This window comes from Phodopus roborovskii, unplaced genomic scaffold (genome assembly GCF_943737965.1).
Source record: "Phodopus roborovskii unplaced genomic scaffold, PHOROB, whole genome shotgun sequence".
NCBI classification, from domain to species: Eukaryota; Metazoa; Chordata; class Mammalia; order Rodentia; family Cricetidae; genus Phodopus; species Phodopus roborovskii.
This window is the reverse complement of record NW_026125675.1, coordinates 1,373,858-1,396,904: the sequence shown is the minus strand read 5'-3', so window position 1 is coordinate 1,396,904 and position 23,047 is coordinate 1,373,858. Positions and strand designations below refer to the sequence as shown.

Here is a 23,047-nt window from a genome sequence, read left to right as displayed (position 1 = left end):
GGGGGGTTGCGCATGCGCATCCGGGCAGCCACTGTACTAAGGCTGGCGAGGGCCTGAGCCCCCATACCCCTCTCTCAAACAGGCCCACCCGTGCACATGGGGCCGGGAGGGACGTCTGAAGCACCCGAAGACCACGGAAGGGGCCCTGTGGGGGTCCCTAGTCTTTCCCAAGTCCACATGCTGCGCGGGCCAGCCGCGGTCCCCGAGTCCCTCTCGAGGCCTTTGTGGGCTTTGCTCCTGGGCCACTCGGTGTGCAACTTAGGAGCCAGCCATCACCTCCATCACCTCGGGGAATATCCTGGGTCCTAATACCTGGTCACTCTCCCACAGGGACAGGGACAGGGACAGGGACAGGGACAGGCCTCAGCACCGCAGCCCCAAAGCCTGCTGCCCCTCCAGGGGTCCCATTAGTTGGTCCTCCTTCCGGGAAATAGGAGGGGCCGCGGAGAAGCGGGGGCGCACGCGAGCCCCTGTGCGGTCCCTTTCCTTGCCTAAGCCCAGCCGCGATGATCACGCACGCCCGGAGGGAAAGTTGCACTTCAAAGCCTGGGAGGACCTGAAACACCCACTCTCCTGTTTTACTTGGTCCTAGTGTGCACGTGTGGGCCCGGATAAACGTCTCCTGTGCCCAAAGACTTCAGAGAGCGCCACGGGGCAGGTGCCTAGTCCTGCGGCGAGCACACTTGCCGTGCTGTCCTGCCCACTCTTCTCCGTCCCTGCTTCCTATGCAAGCTTTCCCACGCGGCCCTTCCGGGCCTCCCCACTCCACTGTGGAACTCGGGCTGCGGACGGAAGGACGGACGGACAGAAGGATGGACGGAAGGCAGGACGGAGGGACCGAGGGACAGATGGGAGGATGGACAGACAGACTGAGGGAGGGAACGAACGGACGGATGGAGGGACAGATGTGAGGATGGACACACAGACTGAGGGAGGGACGGACAGAAGGAGGGGAGGGAGGGATGGAGGGACGGAGGGACAGATGGGTGGATGGACAGAGGGACTGAGGGAGGGACAGACAGAGGGACAGATGGGAGGATGGACAGACAGACTGAGGGAGGGACGGACGGAAGGAGGAAGGGACAGATGGGAGGATGGACAGAGGGACTGAGGGAGGGAGGGACGGACGGACGGAGGGACAGACGACTTCACCTCAGGTATTATCCTGGGTCCTAATACCTAGGCACTCACCTACAGGGACACAGCTCACCACAATCCCGAGACCCCTCTTGGTCCCCCGGAGGGGCGTGGCAGGGATGCCTCACTTCCACAAAGTGTTGCATACCTCTGTGGAAAACCACATCTGCCTTTGTGAGCCTGGCGGCCTTGAGGCCCACCCCGTAAGTAATCACGCATACTTGGCTTGGAGCTTTCGGCTGTGCATGCACAAGCTCCCAACTCACCTAGGAGGAGCTCAAAGTGCCCGGAACATCTGTGCTCCCCGTTGGAAATGCTCCAACTTGTAGAAGTATAGATCTGTGCAGAATCGGGGGAGTACCCGAAGGGGACTGAAAGGGCCATGTGGAAGGTCCCTAGTCTCTGCAGGAGCACGCGCGCTGTCCTGCCCAATCCTTGGGGTCCCTGGCACCTTCACAAAGCTTGCCCAGGCAGCCCTTCCGGGACTTGACCACTCCAGGGTGAAAGCGAGGCCCATGACATCACCTCATGGGCCCTAACACCTAGTCACTCACTCACCTATAGACAGGCTTCGTGAGAGTCACCAGAGACCCTCCTTTGCCAGGGTTACTCCTCACTTCTGGAAACTAAGGGCAATGGCCTCTCTACAAAAGCAGGCAAGCATGCATGAGACTAGCTATAGGTAGGTGCTCCTAAAAGGACACCCACCCAGCAACCATACGGGTGTAACTTGGGGCTTGACTCGGGCCTGTGTCTGCGCATGTGCATCGGGCCCCAGTAAGCCCCTCCTGTCAAATATCACTCATGGCTGCTTCTCTGGAGGGCCCAGGTGTCCAGTGACGACGACCTCAAAAGTACACAAGAGGCAGGAACAGGAGGTCTCTAGTCCCCTGCCCGGGGTACAGTCCCGTGCCTCGCATTTGCAGCCTTCCAGCATGTTTCTGATGGCCTTCAGGAGCTTTGATCTGAAGAGTGACTGAGACTCCTGGCTGTCACTGTATTGTTCAGCTTGGGCTCTGACACTCCATGGTCCCACTGTCCTCCCCCATGGACTCTGGATCTCTGATGACCATGCTTTGACACCATATCATCTGGGCATGCGTGATGCATGGGGACTCAGAACACAAGTCCCATGATATCTGAGTTTAGGGAAGGCAAGGGACATACAATGACAGCAGTTGAGTCTACTCACACACACATACACACCACACACACACACACACACACACACACACACACACACACACCATACACACACACATCATACACTCACATACAACACTCACCACTCACACACACACACACCATACACACACACACAACACACACACACCACACACACACACCACTCACCACTCACACACACACACACACACACACACACACACACACACACACACCCCACATACAGTTACTTGACTATTTAGGATGGAAGTTACGAAGGACTCTTAAGCATAGGCAGACTCCCAAAAAGCCTTGCTGCTGTGGGGTTCTCGATGCTATGTCTACTGTGGGCAGCACCTTTGTGTTCATCAAAATGGGTAATGCCATATCAGCCCATTACACATACACTCCACCCCTAGGTATGGCCCAATCCCCTGAATAGAAGCATTTGAGCAAATGTAGGCACACAAAAGCTCATGGCAGCCCTAGTCACAGTGGGGAAGTCTCAAATTAGCCCCTCATGATAAAGAGATACACTGAGCATGGCAAATCAGAACAACACAATACTACCCGGCCCCGAGAAGGAATGCACTGTGCCCCCACACACACACCCCTCCGTGAATGCTGGGAGTATTGTAAGTGAAAATGGTCAGGCAAAAGGCATATTCTGTAATGATCCATGTATGTGCTGTGAGCAAAGTAGAAAAACCCTGAAGAGGTGAACTTTCCAAAATGGAGTCATCCAATGCGATGAGAAAGCATCCTACTAGATGCAGGGATGAGTGCATGGAGTAGTAGGCATGCCTTGAGGCAGCTTAAAGGAACATGACCTCCTCTCCTCTCTCTGTTCTCCCCTCTTGTCTCCCTCCTCCCTCCCTCTCTCCCCCCCCCCCTCTCTCTCTCTCGTGTGTGTGTGTGTGTGTGTGTGTGTGTGTGTGTGTGTGTGTGTGTACTTGTTTCCTAATAGATGGCAGTGTTTCGGTTTGTTGAGAGGTGTTGCACTGAGAGAGGAAATATGCCTTTGTGGGCTGGTTTTGTGGTTACCAAAGCCTCCAGCCATTTGAAGTTTGCTCTCTTTCCTTCCTGCTTGAGATTCGACCTTTCTTTTTCTTTCTCTTTCTTTTTTTCTTTCTCTCTCTTTCTTCCTTCCTTTCTTCCTCTTTCTGGATGTTGTTGCCACCTGAATTCCTGCAGGTCCACGGCCTTCCCTGTTGTCTGCCAAGTGACCTAAAACACTTACTTACATCTGGAGAAACAACCTGCCTGCCTTCGGAATTCTGAAAAGGTGTCCTTCTCACCTCTGACCCCTGCCTTATCTCATTCTATTGATTAGAAGGGAGACAAAAGCCTGTCATCTCTTGCCTTGCCTTGCCTTGTCCCAGACCCTCTGTGGTCAAAGCCCCTGCGCCAAGGTCCCCTGGGCCCTGGCATGGCAGCATCGACTTCTGTACCCTGTTTGTGCATGCTCATTTTCTTTCATGCACGCAGCTGCAGGGAATTGGAGGGGAGGGGGATCTAGGTGCCTGAGATGTAAGTGAACAGTAGGCCTCCTGGGTGGATTAGTACTTCCCGATTTCCGCAGAGAACTGGCTACTAGGAGAGAACGTTTTTTCTGATGACACAGTGGTTGCCATGACAACGGGGACAAGCCATTCTTTCCTGGTTACAGATACATTTGCGAAGGATACTCAGGCTGGAGAGGTGGAACCACTCGACAGACACACAAAGTGCGTAGGTAGGTGCCTGCAGACAGCCTGAGTGAGTGTGAGCTGAGCCTGTGAGTGTGCCTCGGGAGCGGGCTTGCTCTTTCATGGGACAGGAGAGGTGCTCACTACTACTGTTTGAAGCGAAGCCCCAAGGACTGGCTGCTCAGCCAGCCCTGTCTCTTTGTCCTCAGGTGACACCTCTTTGGTGACAGCTCTGTCGTTTCAGGCCCTGAAGCGTAGATCACCTACCCACATAAATGGATGCCCCGTCTCTGTTTGCCCATGATTTTCACGCGAGCTCCTGACAGAAAAGACCGTGTTCGTGTGACAGCACCTTACCCAAGATAGCCGTGGCTCGTGTTGTGTGAAAGAGAGGAGCCGGAAGGCATCTAAGGAGGAGGTAAATGGGGGGGGGGGCGACGACTGCCAGGTTCCTCGGAGGGATGAAGCCCAGGACTCCAGTCTCTTGGCCTGGAGACCTGACATGACATGCCTCCAAAAAGACCGCTGCCTCTAAACTGGTCACCAATCGCAGCTGGGAAGGCTGAGGTCAAACCAGTGTGGGATGAACGTCTGAGGAAGGGGCAGAGCTTGTTCCCTTGACAGACAGCTATTAGTTTGTGTCGGGGTCTGAGTCTTTACTCCATTCACTGATGGGTTAAGCATCAGCTAGCTGGCCGGGCATTACGGGATGGGGCATTACGGGATGAGCGGCTGGGGTTTCTCTCTGACCCACCAGCAAGCACATCATCTGGATCTCTGCATATCTCTGCCCCTGTGTGTGAGCAATAGACTTTGTGCCCTTCTTGTACCCTCCCATCAGCCTGCCCCCCCCGCCCCGCCTCTGTCTGATTCACCACATGGAGGGGAGCCATGTGGTAGTTCCCAACCTGCAGAAAACATGAATGAATAGACCTCGAACACGGGGATTGTCAAGCACGCAAGCCCTTGACAGAAGGCCTTCCGCACACGGGGCCAAAGCATGTGCTGAGACAGAGCTTTCAGGGTTCCATCTTGCACACTTCTCCATGCGCCTCTGGGGAGCATAGTGCTGTTTTCACTGGAAAGGTAAATGGTTGAAGCTCCTGCACCGGAGGTGATGCCTGCAATGATAGAGGCAGGTGGCATTACTGACAAAATCTGAGCAGGCTGTAGACAATGTAATGACTTTTCTACACCCTGGAGCATTAGGGCATGCACAGATGGAACACACACACTGGGGAAGAACGTGGCCTGGGAATAAGCACTCTGGGCAGGCTGTGGCCTGATATGATAAGCGCAGACACCTTTCTTCATGGCTGAGTGACAGGTGCTGCGTGGATGCCCTCGGCTTGTGGGCTTGAACACATACTTGGTATTCCCAGGCATGTATTCTAACTCAGGAAGCGTGTGAGGCTGAGAACATCACGCTCGAGGCAATCAGAAGCTCGTGAAGGCTTGCCTGGGGTGGAAAGCTTGCACTCTGTACGTGTAACTCGGGCATCTGCGGTTTCTCGGGACCGGGTGAGGGGTGGGTTCTCTCGTGCCCGAGGCGTGGAGCCTGGGTGTGGGGGGCATAGTTGGGCTTGAAGGTGCTCGTTCAGCCTTGCTGGAGGGCATGTGCTAAGAGGGTCCAGCAGAAGGCTGCCTGAAGCGCCCGAGGCGCCAGTGTTTCCCTCCGTGTCCTCAGGAGACAGCTGTGGCCCAGGACCCCAAGGGGGCTGGATCAGAGGAGGCCAACCCTGTAAGATCACACAGATTCCTCAGAGGAGGGGTTTCTGCGGGTGATCCCTAAATGGGGCCCCAGACTTCCGCAGAACACATTTGCTATTGCATCACCGAGCAGGTGTGGCCCGGAGCAGACCTAGAGTCCTTTATGTAGATAGCCACTTTATGCACTGTGGAATCAGATTTGAAGTCAGCAAGAGCTGACTGGGAATTCGGCAGAAGGGACGGTGAGCATTTGCACAGTGAATCGGGAGCTAGAACGTACCACCGGGTGTTTATAGATACAGAAGGTGGGAAGGGGATGTGGCTATCACTTGCCGCCCGTATTTCTGTACAGTTGGGAATTCCTTTGGATAAGGCCTGGAGTTCCTGAGGGAGAGCTCGGTGTGCCCACACTCAAAGAAGGGATGTGGGGTAACTTCTTGGGAGTCCCCAAGGAGAGCAGTGTCCTCAGGAAGCTGCTCCAGGAGCCCAGAGTCCGCAGTGTCCGGCCTCCCTGGGCCTGGTGGTGGCCCCCCGTGGTGACAGGAACCACCTGCATCCCGGCCTGAACGGTGAACATCTGTGGCACACGAGCCCTGCCTGCATGGTTCTTCTGTGCTGTGGTCCTTCAAAGTGTGTGGTCCTTCTCGGCACTCAAGCACAGTGGGCCTCTTTTGAGGGTCAGACAGGTGTGGGCTTCGCTTTCCGCATGCATGCATGGCATGCACACTGCGGACAGGAAGCCATGGGCCCAAGGCGAGCGAGAGCAGCCAGGAAAGGAGCAGACCCCGATGCACGCCCAGTCACAGTGAGGATCAGAAAGGGATGAGATTCCAGTGAGGAGCACAATGGGGAAGGAACTATGTGGAGAGGCAGAGCATGGAGGAGGAACATGAACAGGAGAGCTGTGCTACAGATGAGATCGGATACCACTTCCGATTCCAAGCATGGCTTCTGGGCTTGGCGATGGGCAAGTGAGCATCCGGGTCATCGAGTAGCCGCTTTGACTTCCTGTCTGTCTGAGACTTTGTGGGTTAACATTAGGGACACCGGGGTTGTGGGCAGGGGAGTCCCGTGGCCTGGGATCTGTTGGTAGAACAGTGACCATCACGCACAGATATGGGTGTGTAGGGTCTGCGGACTTGAGGTTGCAGCAGGAGGATGGGCAGTTCCAACGGAGACACTTCTCCTGTCCCTCTCTGTCCGACACTCCTGAGTCTGCCAGTTAGGAAGCATTTCTCCACAATGAGGTGCTTTCCTTTGTGCCACGGAGACTCCCGATCCCACGGCGAGGGCCAGGATGGAGTTTGGAACAAGAGACCTGAACCCAAATACGAGGGTCTGTGGTCGGCGTCGGGGTGGGGGTGGGGGTGGGGGTGGGGGTGTGAGGCCAGAAGCTAGGACAGTGGCAGTCGCCATCCTTACTAGCCATGCTGTGTGTATCTCCATGAAGATTTCCCCACACACTTGCTCCTCAGCCTGGCATCTGTCTCCCTGGTGTGGAAGGCACAGGCGCACTAGGTGTCCACAGGCTTCCTGGGGTGGGGCAAGGTGGGATTAGCTCCCTAGGAAAGAGAACAATGAGGCTCCCCCACTCCCCGAGATAATCCCAGGGAGCCCAGGGGTACAGGATGGGCAAGAAAGCACACGGGCCTTGTAAAGCCACTCGCCTCTCCAGGAGCAAGTGAGTTCACCACCCCAGCCTCCTGGTGGTGGAACCGTCTATTGCACACGTGCTCTGTCTGGATCCTTCCATGTCTTCTCCCACATGCATCCTCACCTCTGTAGAACAGACTTGGTTACTCCCTTGCTTTCTCTCTCCTCACCTCATTGAGCTATTGCTTCTGTGTCCACTGGAGGCTACTTCCCTCCTGGTGCAGCTCTGCTTCCCTCTCCCACGCTACAGGATACGCCCACGTCCACGTCGCCCTGAGCCCTGAGCGAGGACGTCAGTCCAAGCTTGTCTACCAGATTCCGGAGGGAGGGTAGCACTGCCGGCAGGGTAACCAGACCACAGAAGACCAGCAGTCACAGTGTGCCCCACCACAACCAAGGGAGCCACCCTGTCCTGATCAGCGCAGCTCCAGAGACCCGTTCACCATGGACTCTGCAGAGTATGTGCTCTGTGGCTGGAAGGGCCAGCTGTGGCCTGCAAGGGTGTTATCCAGACCCAGGACCACAGCCCACAGTAGGAGGAGAGGGGCATCTTTCCTGGAGGTCCAGATTCTGCCTGTGGGTGAGAAGACAAGAGTGAGGAGCACAGAGGTGAAGCCCCTAAGCAAGTCTGAAGTCGTAACCATCGCCTCCTTGGCCGGGAAGGAGTCACAGGGCAGTGGCTCGCCAGGGCAGACCAGGGCATACAGAAGAGCCCTCAAGGCGGCTCTGGATGTTCTGGGCGAGGAACCGGCTTGCATCAAGGAAGAAGGGCAGGTGGCCGAAGAACCAGCACAGCGACTCTGAAGGTTCCAAAAGAGCAGGCCAGCTCCAGCTCAGGCCAGCGCCTGCACCTCCAAGACCACAACCAGAAAGGCCAGGGGCTCTCCCTCAGGAGTCCCAGGAAGCGGGGCCGGGGCCGGGGCCGGGGCCGCCTGGGGCCTGTGTTGAAGGGCTCACAGAATGAGCTTGCAGTGCAAGGGGGCAGAGCCCAGGTGCACACTGCTGTTGGGCCTCCTCACTTTGAAATGCGAGGGAACTTGTTAAGAGGCACTAGAGTGTGGCCAAGTTCCTGCAAGCCACCAGCAGGAAATGCTGGCGATAATCAGGGCAAGAGAAAGCTGAGCCCATCCAAGCTCAGGTCTCTGAGGGCCCCAGCCTCTCGGAGGGGGGGCCGGGCTAAAAAACAGCAGCAGGCTGCCTCTGGGCCGCTGCTGCCACCACCACCACCACCACCACCACCACCACCACCACCACCACCACCACCACCACCACCACCACCACCACCACCACCGAGGCAGGCCTCTACCTCGCCCAGAGCTCTCCAGCAACAAGTACGGTGTGGCGGCCTGGAGATCGGGGCTATTGGAGCCCAGAGGAAGACCTCCCTCCCAGAGAACAAGCAGGACCCCGGCTCCGAGACCCCAAAGCCAGACTCAAAGGGGGCATCGGCAGCCTGCACGCCTCCCATCCCGAGGCTGCGAAGATCGCTCCGCATTGCTAGCAGGAAAAGGAAGTTCCATGTGCTGTGCGCACATTGCATGCTCCCACAACAGGAGAATAGAGTGCGCTCAAAGGCGACTAGCACCAGGGTCAAGAGGAGGGTGGCCGGAGTGCAGAAAGTCTGCCAAGGCACCAACGTGGCTTCTGCCCTGGGGCCAAATACCATCGAACGTGGGATGCTGGTCTGGTTCAAATTCCAGGACCTTCCTTTCTGGCCGGCGGTGGTCAAGAGCGTCAGCAAAAACGACAAGATGGCGAGGGTGCTGTTGATCGAGGGCAACATGCAGTTGGAGCACAGGGGTGTCCCAGTCCCTCTACGCAAGCTGAAGCACCTGGACTGTGGGGGAGAAATCAGCGCTCCTGAGGAGAGCCAGCAGAGTGTACGGCCAGGGCATCGACTGGTGCCTCTCAGTGATCGACCACTACAGAGAGGGCCTCGCCTGTGGCTCCTTCCTGGGCTCCTTTATGGACTACTACACCGCCCGAGCCAGTTACCCGCTAAGGAGAGCCATCCAAGAGGGCGACCTGCACATTGACTTCCCCAAGGTGAGCTATGCCGACTTGGAAGATTGGGAGGAGGAGACCGCCCTGGGTGGGAAGGGGCCCCGCAAGAAACTCTTGCCAGACCGCATGAGGGCCGCTTGGGACAGAGCCAACCAGAAGCTCGTAGACTTCATCGTGAAGAGAAAGGGGGCAGACCAGCACCTGCTGGACATCGTAAAGGGCAGGAAACCGTCCAGGTGGCTGGACAACCTTTGGCGATTCAAGAGGGAAGTCTACTGCATTGAGACCTACCTGGAGGATGAGGACCAGCTGCATCTCGTAGCCAGACACTTGCAAGAAATATCCAAGGAAGCAGACGAGGCCCTGCTCGCGTTGGCAAGAGGAGACAAAGTCCGATTCACCATGGAGGTCCTTCTTCCAGAAGCAATCATCTGCTCCATCGCTGCCCTGGAGGAGCTCAGCTACAAGGAGGCGGAGGAGAAGTACCTGCGTGGCCCACCCGTGCACCATCGTGAGAAAGAGCTCTTTGATAAGACCATCCTAAAGGCGGCCCGGAAGAGGTCAGCAGCCAGGATAGGTGCTGCCAGGGACCCCTCTTTAACCATTCCTTAGAGGGAGCTTCGTCCTTCCAGCCATCGCCCCTGCAGCTCCACCTCCAAAAGAGGACCACCTGGGAGACTGTGGGGCTTGAAAGATCCTCACGGCAGGCATACTGCGTTGCTTCCCCCTCCCCGCCCCCAAATAAATGTTCACGTCAGTGCTTGGCTGACGGTGCAGATGTCTCCACCGGTTTGACGCTTCCTGCTAGTTTCGGGCCAGGCCTAGCCTTCTTTGGCCTGTGCCCAAGTCCAGAGACGCCCCGTGGCGTGGCGGTGCCTCTCTGGACCGTCACCAGCCAGGGCTGGAGCATTAGCTAGCTATGCACACACAGCCTTGCACTCGAAGCATGGACCCCACGCACCCAGACAGCACGCCAGGTCCCTGATGACACTGTGTCTCCGCCTGCACCCATACTCCCTGTCCTCTCTAGGGTGCTATGGGTGGGGTCCAGCTACACTGCTTTCTCCACTACCTCGTGTTTTGCCCACTCACAATGCTGAAGGAGAGGAACAGATAGATGTGTGCTTCGCAGCCAAAGAAAGGGTTGGAAACGTTCTGACCCTGGAGATAGCATGATTTCAAAGGAATCTCTCTTTCTCTCTGTCTCTCTGTCTCTCTCAGAATGTGTGTGGGTGTGTGTTTTGTATGTGTGTGTGTTAGAGAGAGAGAGAGTGAACATGTGACATGTGTTTCCTTGTGTGTGTGTGTGTGTGTGTGTGTGTGTGTGTGTGTGTGTGTGTATACTATTGGTTGTTACAACTCAGAACACAGATACCATCAGCTTCCTATGTAGCCTGATCCTACACGACTCCTTTTGGTAATGGCACCTGCTGGCTTTCCAAGATAGAGTCCTTAATAGTCAAAAGCAGGGACCCATGGTTTATCTTTGATGACATATAAATAATACTACTAATTAGTATGATGAAATGTAGAGTTATCTGATTACAGGCATGAAGAGCAGGACACCAGGCTAGGATTTATGGATAAGAATGGCAATCTCAGACCTCAACTGGTTGCCTCTAGTGGTGGGAGGGATTTAGATGTAAGAAACAAAGCAACAGGGAGTAAGTTTCCTGCCTCCTGTGCTCAAGTCATCTAATAGTAGTCAGTCTTTTGTAAAAAGAGGTAAGCCCAGCGAAAGAATAGGCATGCAAAAGTGCTTTAAGCACCCTAGTTGATATATCTGAATTTTTAAATGTCTGAGGGGCATCCAAATATGCACTGTGATGCATATTGTCAGAGCTGGAGAAGGTATTATTACCACCACAGAACATCTTTGGAAAGCATGTCCAAGTTCTAACAAAGGAATAGGAAGAGGAGAAGAAGGTGGGAGAGGTAGAAGTATAATTTCAACTGAAAGGCAGGAGTTCAGTTCAAATACAGGAAGAGGGGTTCCAGAAGCCAAGAAAGGAAAGGCTACAAAAGGAAAAGCTACCAACTGCTGAGAGATAGATACACTGGATATAGACAAGGGATAATGGAAATACTGCTGAGGTATCACAACCCTTGCCCTGGTATAGAAGGCGGAAAGTGGGCCTGTAAAGAAGCAAAATACGCACTTGGAGAGAGGGAAGGGAGGGAAAGAGAGACAGAAGAGGCAAGTCTAAAACCTTGGCCAGCTGGTAATGCTAGATCATCCTGCATATTTATATTCTCAATGGAGTGCCTTCTCTGAGTAAAGACCCTGGGAAAATTACACCCAAACCAAAAAAGAAGACAGGGTATTTATTGTATGAGCCATGACAGGTCAAACAGACAATTTCAGTACACAGAAATTCACATCAGACATTAACAGCAGTAACTGGCCTGCAGGAGAACAGGCAGTTTGGGTCCTGGAGACTGAGTTAGGCAGGAATTAGGTACTTTAGGCCAAATGAGAAATTAGGGTTGTAACAGAAGCCTTACAATTCTCTTTTTTTCCCAAAGCAGTTAATATACAGTAGGAATCACAAGGACAAGAAAGAGAACCATACATGACAGGCTGAACACCAAGTATGAGATCAAGTTGAATGTAACCTGTTTAGGGCAATAGTTTAGGGCAATAGTGTACACAATGAGGGTGCCTTCAGATTTGAGGCTAGAAACTTTCTCCTGAAAATGGGTCAAAGATCTGTGTGTAGGATGGGGCTAGGCATGAGGAAGGGACAAAAGAGATTCACAGAACATGGACCAGGAGTGGAAGATGAAATTGTAAGAAAATGTATATCATAACCTATTAAGGAAATGCCAAGAACATATTGATGCATCTGGTGTTAATTTGCCCCTTAGGATGTCCGATGGACAAGGTTGAAAGGCTGCTTGGGTTGTAGGACACAGGCAAGCACTACCACACTGCTAATGGGAGAGAACATTGGTTGTCCCACTAATAGCAGATGATGTATTAATGGATGCCTTCTTGGATTCAGCCCAAGTTTCAGCAAGGCCACTTTCTGGTATATACCCCAGAGTCACTGCCAGAGGTTCAGGAAAGCAGGTAGGATTCAGAAGGCAGTACTGTCTAAGACAGTCCAGTCCAACATGACAATAACCTAATTAAAGTCCCCAACAATGAGCCAAATCAGTATGAGTGAAATGGATACCATCCTGGGAAAGTTTTACCCATACTAAAAGTATGGTGCCCAAACAAAGAAAAGGGAGACCAAGAGAGGTATGACCTTCTGTGGACCTGCTTGCCCTCTCACTGGCAGACAGATATTGTGCATGTGCCCCTGAACTCTTGATGATTGGAGAGAAAGTGATAAAACTGGCAGGGCCTGAAACTCTGTTTTGAGTCAGGGTAGTACAGCTCTGAGGGGATGCCTAGTCCAGGCAGCAGAAACTTAGGTGGGGGCTGACTGATGGAAGACAACTGATGGTAAACATAGAGAGGCTTCTGGTGCCACTCAGCACCAAGAAAGTTATGACCCAGAGCCTAGAAGGACATTGACAGGAAAACATTGAGCATCTCACTGTCATCACAGTGCTTTCTACATGAATTTAAGCACATTTCCCAGAAACTCTGAAGTTTTCTGTGACTAGAAGGGGTAGGGACTGACCCAAAGACAGTGAGATACAAGTCCAAGGGTTTGGGCTTCCAATCTCAAAAGCAGCTTTTCAAGAACCTGTATATACAGCAGGAAAAGCATGCCTGATCCTGGACCATTCTCCTATAAACTAGCCTCTGGCACCAAGGGCAGCCCCTTCCCCTGGGGTGGGCATCATCCAGATAGTGCATGCTCTGTAGGGAGTGGTGCAAAGGCGTCTGTGAGCTCATGTAGTATCCATCCTTTTCTGAGGCTCTACCTAGCCCAGGGGCTGCTTGCCCAGCTCTGTCACTGGACTAGGTCCACATAGGAACTCATCAGGGTTAAAATCCTCAGAGCACCTGCTCCCTAGCCTTGATCAGGAGACAGAGCTGGAGGGGGCACCATAGCTTTCTGGTGCCCTTCTGTGGAGACACCTGAGCACTCTGTGTCCCCTGTGCCAGAGGCATAGATGTGTGGTGGGGGAGGGATCATCATCAGGTGATGTCACTAGAAGCCAGCCCAGTGAGACTCCCATGAGGCCTCAGGTTGCCAAGAGCTAGGCAACAGCCTTGTCTCGTGACCATTCTGAGCCAATGACTTAACTGGCCAGCTCCTGGAGAACATAGGGGGGTCTGTGCTCCTTGGCCACCACATCACCGCCCGCCCGGAGTCTGCACTGCAGACAGAGCAGCTTAAGCGTGTGCCTGGACATTGTTCTACGTGAAAAGAACATAGGAGGTCTGTGCTCCTTGGCTACCACATCACCGCCCACCCGGAGTCTGCACTGCAGAGAGAGCAGCTTTAAGCGTGTGCCTGGACTGTTTTTCCTGACAGAGCAGCGATACGGCTAGAGAGAGCAAAGGAGCTGGCTGGCGAGAGAACGGAGAACAGCCCGGGAATCCTTGCTGTGGGACTGAACAAAGAAGGATCCTGCTCCTAGGAGGTACCAAATCCTGGGCGGGTACTACTAGCCCTGACAAACCCCGCCCCAACCCGCAGGCCTGCCTGAGCTGGACTGCAGGAAGGCACTAGGCTGGGGAAAGCCTGTGCCTGAGGCATGGGATGGGATGCACAACCCTTGTCTAAGGCAGTGGTTCTCAACATGCCTAATGCTACATTGATCCTGGACCATAAAATTATTTTCATTGCTACTTCATACCTGTAATTTTACTGCTGTTATGAATCATAATGCAACCATCTGTGTTTCCCAGTAGTTTTAGGAGACCCCGGTAAAAAGTCTTTTGACCCCGAAGGGTTGAGACCCACAGATTGAGAACCTTTGCTCTAGGGATAGTGGATGAAAAGGGGCAGGGGTGGGGGTGTGTGGACATTAACCTCCTCTTTCCCTGTTTTTGTTTACAGGCTGTGGAGATCTAGGCTGATCTCCCTAAGTGAGCCCTGTCACAATCTAACCTGCTTCTGGCCCTCGTGTGAGCCTTGGAAAAATTTCAGGCTATGGCGGTGGAGATGCTACAGGATTGGTGCAGGTGGATGGGTGTCAGTGCTCGTAAGGGCCTACTTATCTTGGGCATCCCGGAGGACTGCAGTGAAGCTGAATTCCAACAGTCCCTGGAGGCTGCCCTGAGGCCCATGGGCCACTTTACTGTGCTGGGTAAAGTATTTCGTGAGGAGGATAATGCCACTGCAGCTCTGGTTGAGCTTGACCGTGAAGTCAACTATGCTTTGGTCCCAAGGGAAATCTTAGGCACTGGGGGTCCCTGGAACGTTGTCTTTGTGCCCCGTTGCTCTAGTGAAGAGCTTCTTGGCCATGTTTTCCACTTCTTGGAGCAACAGGGGCTGACGGTGGACAGTGTGCCTGGAGCCCTGGGTCTGGAGTTGGACAGAATGTGCAGGCTCCAGTCAGTTAGTCAGGCAGTTCAGCCCTGGGTGGAGACGTTGCGGTACCAGCGTTTGGGTGTGTTTTCTGGGATGGTTCAGCCAGCCCCTGGGGAAGAATACTTTGAGGCCTGGCTACAACACACAACTGACATGTTTCAGGTATGGCGAAGTGTCCCAGAAAGGGAAAAGAGGAGACGATTGCTGGAGGGCTTGCGAGGGACTGCTCTGTACCTTGTACATGAGCTGTTAGCAGAGAATCCAGAAAAGACTGCAGAAGACTGCCTAGGGGCCCTGACCCAGGTATTTGGAGACAAAGAGTCTCAGGCCACCATCCGAATGAAGTGTCTGACTGCTCAACAGCAGTCAGATGAGCAGCTCTCTGCCTTTGTGTTGAGGCTAGAAGTGCTGCTGCAGAAAGCTGTCCAGAAGGGGGCTCTGGAGAAAACCTCCACTGATGATGTCCGCTTGAGGCAGGTGCTCACCAGGGCTAAACTGTCTGAGCCACTGGTTGAAGCTCTGAGGAGGCTGACAATGACTGGGAGATCTCCAACTTTCCTCGAGTTGTTGGGGCTTATACGGGAGTCTGAGGTATGGGAGGCAAGACTAGCCAGCAACATTGGAGCACAGGTGTTGGATGAAGTTGATGATCTGCCTCTTGACCAGGCTGATGGCAGAGCCATTGCTAAGGCAGAAGATGAGAATGTGGAAAAGGAGGAAGATGATGTGGTGGAACAGGCAGAGGATGAGGTTGAAGAAGAGATAGAAAACCATAACCCAGAACACGGCTCTGTAGAGCCAAGACATGCAGGACCTGATGAGTCCCCTGGGGCTCCCACCCCAGCTCAGATGGGCAGTTCTCCTAGAGAGTGCCCAGGGGGACCTGGCTGGGTGCTGGGCAGCCTTGCCTAGGCAGGAGAAGATAAGGCAGAGGCCCCATCCTGTACCAGCCTAGAACTATTAATGAAGGATCAGCCCCAGCGTAGAGGAGAGGGCTTACAGATATCTGCTATACCCCCTGGCCTGGAAGATATTAGGGAGAAAGAGTCTATATTATAAGGATTCTGATTGCCCTGCTCTTCTAACCAGTCAGCATACCCAGACAGGTTTATGACACTGCCTTGGGAATCTCATCCTTACCTATACTGTTCACAGTGACCGAGTTATTGAGTATGCACTTTCATACTAGCTCTCCCATCCATAACACCCTAGGCAAAGTGTACCAAACCCAGATGGGCAGAAGCCCTAACCCACCTAGCTAGTCATCACTATAGCCCAGCTTGTGCTGTGAACTTCCATGCCAGCCAAGGCCCCATTTGCTCTGCTCCTAACTCATGTTGTGTATTTCTGGTCAGCTTTCTTGATATACTTGCAGGTCAGCCACTTGCTGCTTGTTCCCTGCAGATGGGTGTGTTCTTACCTGAAAAGGTCCTCCACAAAGATTCCAAGCCAAGTCCTTGGAACCAGCCAAAGGGATATATGATTACAATCAGGGACTGACTGATGCTCATCTTGTGGCTGATTTCAACCTGGGGTGGGCATGAAGACCTGGACTAAGGATGGGTGGGATCTGAGAACCAAGATTTAATGATCCACTCTTGTTGTTACTTGTGACACTAGTTCCTCACTTTGGTGAAATGTTCCTTTCTGTGCTTCCCAGTGTTCAGTGACTGTATTATGCCAGAATAATTCAGGATCACCCTGCAATGAGTGATTCTTCTAGAGTCCCCCTAAAAAGAGAGAACATTGTCAGATGCCATCTGGAAAGAGGCATATCAGGGGTCCCTGGAAAGGAAGCTGAGGGATGTAGACCTCAGCGAGGCAAGCAGATGAGGTCCTTCCCCATGAATCACACAATGGGATGAGGTTGTACCTGTGCCTCCAGCAGCTACTGGGAATGTCTGTGTTGTCATCCCCTTGCTTTTAATGGCTTCAGTAAATGTGTCTGTTCAATAAATTTCATGGGTGTTATACTTGCATCCTGTCTTTCTGGGCTTGGGCTGGGCTGGAGCAAGGTTGGCATATATGCAGGGCAGGAACATGAAGGGCTGTGAGAGGGGTGGGGGCTTGGGTTGATAAGAGCAGGCTGACCAGTGGCTCGTATGTGGTGCTATTTTGTTTATGACTTAATAAAGCTTACCTGAAGATCAGAGTGCAGAGCTAAGCCACTAGTTAGACATAGATGACAGACAGTGGTGGCCACATCTGGGAGAAAGAGGCAGATGGATCTCCATGAGTTCAAGTCCACCCTATGCTACATGAGAGTGAATCAGTGCAAAAGAGAAAGAGCTCACACCTTTGATCATAGCATGACAGGCCTCTAATCCGAGCACTAGAGTGGACTATAAAGCAGGAGATAGGAGTAGTGCAGTTTGAGGTTTGGTGGAGAGCATAGAAGTCTGCAGTCACTCTCAGAACAGGATCACCCAGCTTTGATCTGAGCCTTGGTAGAGGTGAGAACTCTCTAGTGGCTGGCCACTTTGTCTTTCTGTTCTTTAGGCAAGCTTTATTGGATCATAAATAAAATATCACCACACTGGTGTGGGGGGCAGTGTTTATCTGCCTTTCAGTGGGGAAAATAACAGGAGATAGGGATGAATCAGTTATGTGCTCAAGTGAGGCTATGGGGAAGCAATCAAGGCCCTTGGCCCCAATATGTCTAACTGCTAGATGTTTCAGTTAGGAAATCATTCCCACAGAACTCAAATGCCATTCTTTTTTTCACTAAAACATCAAAAAAAGAAAAAAAAGTCAGTGGAGCCACAAAAGGCTGTAAATTGTCACAGTTCTCCTGAAGGAGAAAACCAAAATTGAAGGCATTAGGCTTTCTGATTTCATCATATATTACACAGATATAATGATCAAAAGAATGCAGTGGCCAGGAATGGTGACAAACACTTATAATTAGATCACTGGGAGTAAGAGGCAGGAAGATATCTGATTTCAAGGCAAGGCTGGTGTACAGCCAGAGCTACATAAAGAGAATCTATCTCAAACAAACAAACCAATGAACACAAGTATGGCATTGACATCGAGGTGGGTATCAATGGGATGGGAAAAAGAGACAAGAAACTACCCCACAGAAACACACCCACAGAAAACTGATTTATAGGGGAAGGTGCCCCCAAAATACCACAGTTGGGGAACGTATGGTCTTTTCAGCAAATAGTACTCAGGAAACGACTCATGTATATGTTGAAGAAAGGATTTTTGACCCAGACATTGTTCTGAGAGCATTTTTTAGTTATCACATCAAACCTTTAGGCAGCAAAAACATACAAGATTTCCTCAAACTATAAATGTTATTCATAGAAAAAGGAAATAAAATCAACATCTTTGGATTGGGGGAAAACATTTGTGAACTTTAAACTTCATGGGAGGTTTAATATCTCAAATATCAATGAATTAGTAGAGCTCAATAACAAAAAGTAGGCAAGCAAACAAGAATTCCCAAATAATCTGATTTAAAACTGGACAAAAGCGCTCAGTAGATAGCACAGCCAACAAGTATATTAAAATGTGCTCATTACCACCACGAATTAATGAAATGCAAACCAAAAGCACAATGTGAGACTACTCCAGATAAGTTGGGTAGCTACTATTAAAAACACAACAGAGTAGAGCTGATGCACACACAAACTCACAAGGACTGTGACAGCATGCACAAGACCTGCACAAATTCAAGCCAGGCAAACTTAGGACAGAGATAGTAAAGAATGTATAAAGTCCCACCTCCTAACCAAGAAGCTATTTGCAAACAATACATGCTGGGAAAGGGAAAATAAGTTTTCATTAATTAATGGAGTAACAGTGGGTATATCAATTCCACTGTAGGGCAGGCCCCATGTTCAAGAGTAAATGGCAATACAAAACAGACTCTGTGGTCTTTTTTATTGTTTTTGTTTGTTTGCTTGGGTTTGGGTTTTGATTTTTTTTAAAGAGAGGTGGGGGGAATGAAGCAGGGAAGAGTTGGGGAAGGGGAAGGATATGATCACAATATATGAAAATTAAAAAAATAAACTTTTAAAAAATCACAGCAAACAGCAAGTGCTGGAGTGGGTGTGGAGAAAAATCAAGGTATTTTTCACTGCTTATGATGATGTCATATGTTACACAAAAATAGTATGAATATGCTTCAGACAGTTAAAATTAGACCTATCATATGACCCAGTGATCTTCTGTTGAGTCTACATGCAAAACATATAAAATCAGCACCATGTTGAAATTGTCATGTTCCCATGTGCACTTGTACAGTATTCACAATTACCAACCCATGGAAACAATCCAAGTGTCCACCAATGAGTAATGTGATGGGATTTTGTGTGTGTGTGTGTGTGTGTGTGTGTGTGTGTGTGTGTGTGAGAGAGAGAGAGAGAGAGAGAGAGAGAGAGAGAGAGAGAGAGAGAGTCAAAACTTGATACTCTCATAATAGAGTATATAGAACTATGCTCTTTCTTGTTTTGGAAATTTCACATCCAGAGCTGAGGCAGGAGTTAACCTCCTGTATCCTCGCTGTGTCCTTTACTATTCATGACACATCAAGGGCCACAAGTGTGAATTAAAAATATCATGGGTACAACAGTGCCTGTGCCTCAGCAGTGGACTACTGTTCCCAGGAATCTCTGGATAGCCTCTTATTTTTTCCCCAGCTGTACAAAAGACTGAGCCACTGGCTGGTGTTCTAGTCATGTATGGAAAATGGAGGAGGGTATGGGGAGCATTCATGGCATTCTACAGAACTGCCTCTTAGAGTTCAGGGTAACTTCACAAATTTAGATTCCCAAGCCAGGAGGTTTAAATATGAGGCAGGATGAGGCATGTGGTGTGTGTGTGTGTGTGTGTGTGTGTGTGTGTGTGTGTGTGTGTGTGTGTGTGTTCAGAGACAAAGAAAACGAACCAGGAATGGAGTTCCTGTGGAGGTCACCTTTCACCTTGTCTGAGACAGAAGCTATTCATTGTTCGCCCTGCCTCTGGCTTTTTGTGAGTTTCAGGGATTTGAACTGAGGTCCTCAAAGTTGCTTGGCAATCATTTTTCCAATGAGCTAAATCCCCAGCCCTATTTCCAATCCTTGAGCCCTAAAGAGCTCTCTGCAGGAACATTACTGGTCCAAGGGTTTGATGCAAGGCCACTCCTCAGATGGGAACTTAGGGAAACCTTAAGAGAACACGCAAAAACTAATCAACTCTCAAGCTGGGGTGGACCAGGAGGGAAGTAGCTCCTTTCTCAGACTTGAGGAAGGAAAGCCCAATAGTAGGTACACTGGATTTGGCACCCCAGTGGATTTTTCTTTTAAAGTAAAAAGTGTCTAATTCTGCCTGGTTCTGTTAATGCTCTCAGTGGTGTCTGAGACCACCAACCATGGGTGAGGGTGTAGGGTTTGTGTTGTGTAATAGTAGCATAATGCAGGCCATATATGTGCTTTTGAAATGTACTAGATTTTCTATTGAGTCAAAACAAACTAAGAAAACGAATTTAATTTTTTTTATTTTACCCAACAAATCCAAATGTATTATTTCAATATATGATCAACACAAAATGTTACTAAAAATACTTTTTTTGTTGTTTAAGTTTTTGCATCAACTCTTTGAAGTTGGTATGTATATGGCCTGAATAGCACATGCCAACAACACAGACTTGCCAAGTGTTCAGTACCTTAGAGTCATGTGGTAGCCTTATTGTACTGCATAACTCCACAGTGTTGTGTGGAGCACTTCCACATGCACATCTGGGTATGGAGTAGTTCATATGTAACCTTGGACCAGGTGGAAACCTTGCCTTGCCTTTCCTCTCATTTACTCCTTTGATTTTGGCTTACATTTATCCATGCACTGATGATTCTTTTCTCTCATTTTGAACTCTGGTGCCTTTGAAGCAGCAGATGATGATGCCACTTCCTCTGCTGGGACCACACAATCAATGTAGGCATTTTCTGTTGTATGTGCTTGTATACTTGAAAATATAACTAACTTAACTCTAAGTTTTGGCTATCATAGGTAACTATCTGTAATCTGTACTAAATTATACATTATATTTCTAAATGATCTATATAAACACAATACCTAAACAAGAGGAGAAATGTACACATCACAAAATTTACCTTAAATTGTATCAATAAATAAAATCCATTCCAAAGCAAAATATCCATATCTATACCATAGAGCAAAAGATCACCAGCCTACAATCCACACAGCCAGAGAAGCTAGGAAACAAGGATGACTCTAGGAGAAATATATATGGCCCATTACACAAGGAACAAAATTTCCTGAGCAAATTGGGAGTGGAGGAGGGAGGGCGGGGAGAGGGAGGTAGGAGTAAGAGAAGGGGAGAAGAGGAGGGGAGAGGAGAACATGAGGGAGCAGGAAGGTTTAATTGGGAAAGGAATAGAGGAGAACAAGAAAAGAGATATCGTATTAGAGGGAGCCATTATAATAGGTTCAAAGAGAAATCTTGCACTAGGGAAATGTCCAGAGACCTACAAGGATGACCCCAATTAACAATCTAAGCAGTAGTGGAGAGGCTACCTTAAAGGCTCTTCCCCTATAATGAGATTGATGACTACCTTATATGCCATCCTAGAGCCTTCATCCAGTAGCTGATGGAAGCAGAAGCAGACACCCACAGCTAAACACTGAGCCAAACTCCTGGAATCCAGTTGCAGAGAGGGAGGAGTGATGAGCAAAGGGGTTAATACCAGGCTGGAGAAACCCACAGAGACAGCTGACCTGAACAAGTTGAAGCTCATGGATACCAGATTGATAGCTGTGAAACCAGCATAGGACCAACCCAGACCCCCTGAATGTGGGTCTTAGTTAGGAGGTCTGGGACTTATATGGTACCTCTGACAGTGGAACCAGGATGTATCCTAAGTGCAGGGACAGACTTTCAGAGGCAATTTCCTGTGGAAGGATATACCCTTAGAGACATGGGGAAGGGCCTAGACCCTACCCTAAATGACTTGACAGACTTTGATGATCCCTCATGGAAGTCCTCACCCTCTCTGGGGAGTGACTGGTGGATGGGATGTGGGTTCTGTGGGGGTCATGGGAGCATGAGAGAGAACTGGGATCGATATGTAAAATAAGAAAATATATAAAAGAATAAAAAGAAATTCATAAAGAGATGTAAAATTTATAAGGTTGAAAGACATAAAAACTTAAATTGTTTATCTAAGAAAATGTTTTGAGATATAAAAAGATAGTTTTGGGTTGGTTATACAAGTTAAGATAGAAAGTAAATTAGGTACACGACTTTGGACTCACCAAAGTAGGACAGATAATGTAATATTTTCTCTGACGTTTCCAGATGCCAATGGACTACATATTGTAAATGTAAATCTTACTTCATAATTGTTCTTATTATATATAGTCTTAATGTGTTGAATCTAATTTTTTTATTTATACAAAAAGAAACTTTTAACTATGCAAAATGGATTGTATTTGTTTATGTAATGATGTGTTTTTGCATTTGTTTAAGTTAAAGAATATTTGTTTAACTATGTAAAGATGTGTTGCTGTTATACCTTGCCTGCTTAAGGCACCTAATTGGTCTAAGTTGAACAGCTAATAGTGAGAGAGAAGGTATAGGTAAAATTTTCCAGGCAGGGAGAGTAGGTAGGAGGAAGAATTTAGGCTCAAGGAAGAAAGAAAAAGAGATACCAGGGCCTATCTAGGAAGAAGCAGGAAAGTAGGACATGCAGAAAAGAAAGAACAGTGAGAAACTGTGTGTAAAAACTTAAGATTAGTGAAAGACACTGTGTGTCCTCCACTAGTCTACACACAAACACACACACACACACACACACACACAGAGAGAGAGAGAGAGAGAGAGAGAGAGAGAGAGAGAGAGAGAGAGAGGGAAATACACTGATTGCAACTAGGATTGACCCTCAGACACCTTGAAGATATAGATATGTTCATTATTTTTAAAGCAAGTAGGGACAGTGGCTCTAGGCATTACCTTGCAGACTACTGAGAATCTCGGGGCAAATTATTTCCTGAATGCTGCTTATAGCATGTAGAAAATGGGTTTCTTTTCTACTTTTCTTTAATCCCATTCAGAGCATAGTGTTTCTTTATGGTGGTTATAGGGGCTAGGCTGCAGCCTACCAATAGAACACTTCCCTGCTATGTGCATAGTCCTGGGTTCCAACCAGACCCTGCATAATTTATCTTGTTCTGAGGCATCCCACGCCAATGTAGAACTATGGAAACGCAATCAGGACATATAGTTCTTTGGACCACTGCTTCTCA

The 23,047-nt window shown here is 50.1% G+C and overlaps 2 protein-coding genes across 2 annotated transcripts; both read left to right on the top strand.

Moving 5' to 3' along the window:
• The first annotated feature begins 7,643 nt into the window (after positions 1-7,643).
• LOC127217324 (PWWP domain-containing DNA repair factor 3B-like) lies at positions 7,644-10,030 on the top strand. The gene is given in 4 exon segments (XM_051178274.1): positions 7,644-8,091; positions 8,094-8,565; positions 8,647-9,193; positions 9,195-10,030. Coding segments are annotated over 4 exon segments (2,088 nt in total). The 5' UTR covers positions 7,644-7,796; the 3' UTR covers positions 9,969-10,030.
• A 4,322-nt stretch (positions 10,031-14,352) lies between these two features.
• Positions 14,353-16,714, top strand: Pnma6a (PNMA family member 6A). Its single transcript, XM_051178260.1, has one exon. It carries the CDS (start codon positions 14,417-14,419, stop codon positions 15,707-15,709), a length of 1,293 nt encoding a protein of 430 aa, XP_051034217.1. The 5' UTR covers positions 14,353-14,416; the 3' UTR covers positions 15,710-16,714.
• Positions 16,715-23,047: the final 6,333 nt, after the last annotated feature.

Bases quoted from the DNA above. Each gene is read 5' to 3' on its own strand.
- Pnma6a (XM_051178260.1), top strand. From the start codon at position 14,417: ATGGCGGTGGAGATGCTACAGGATTGGTGCAGGTGGATGGGTGTCAGT.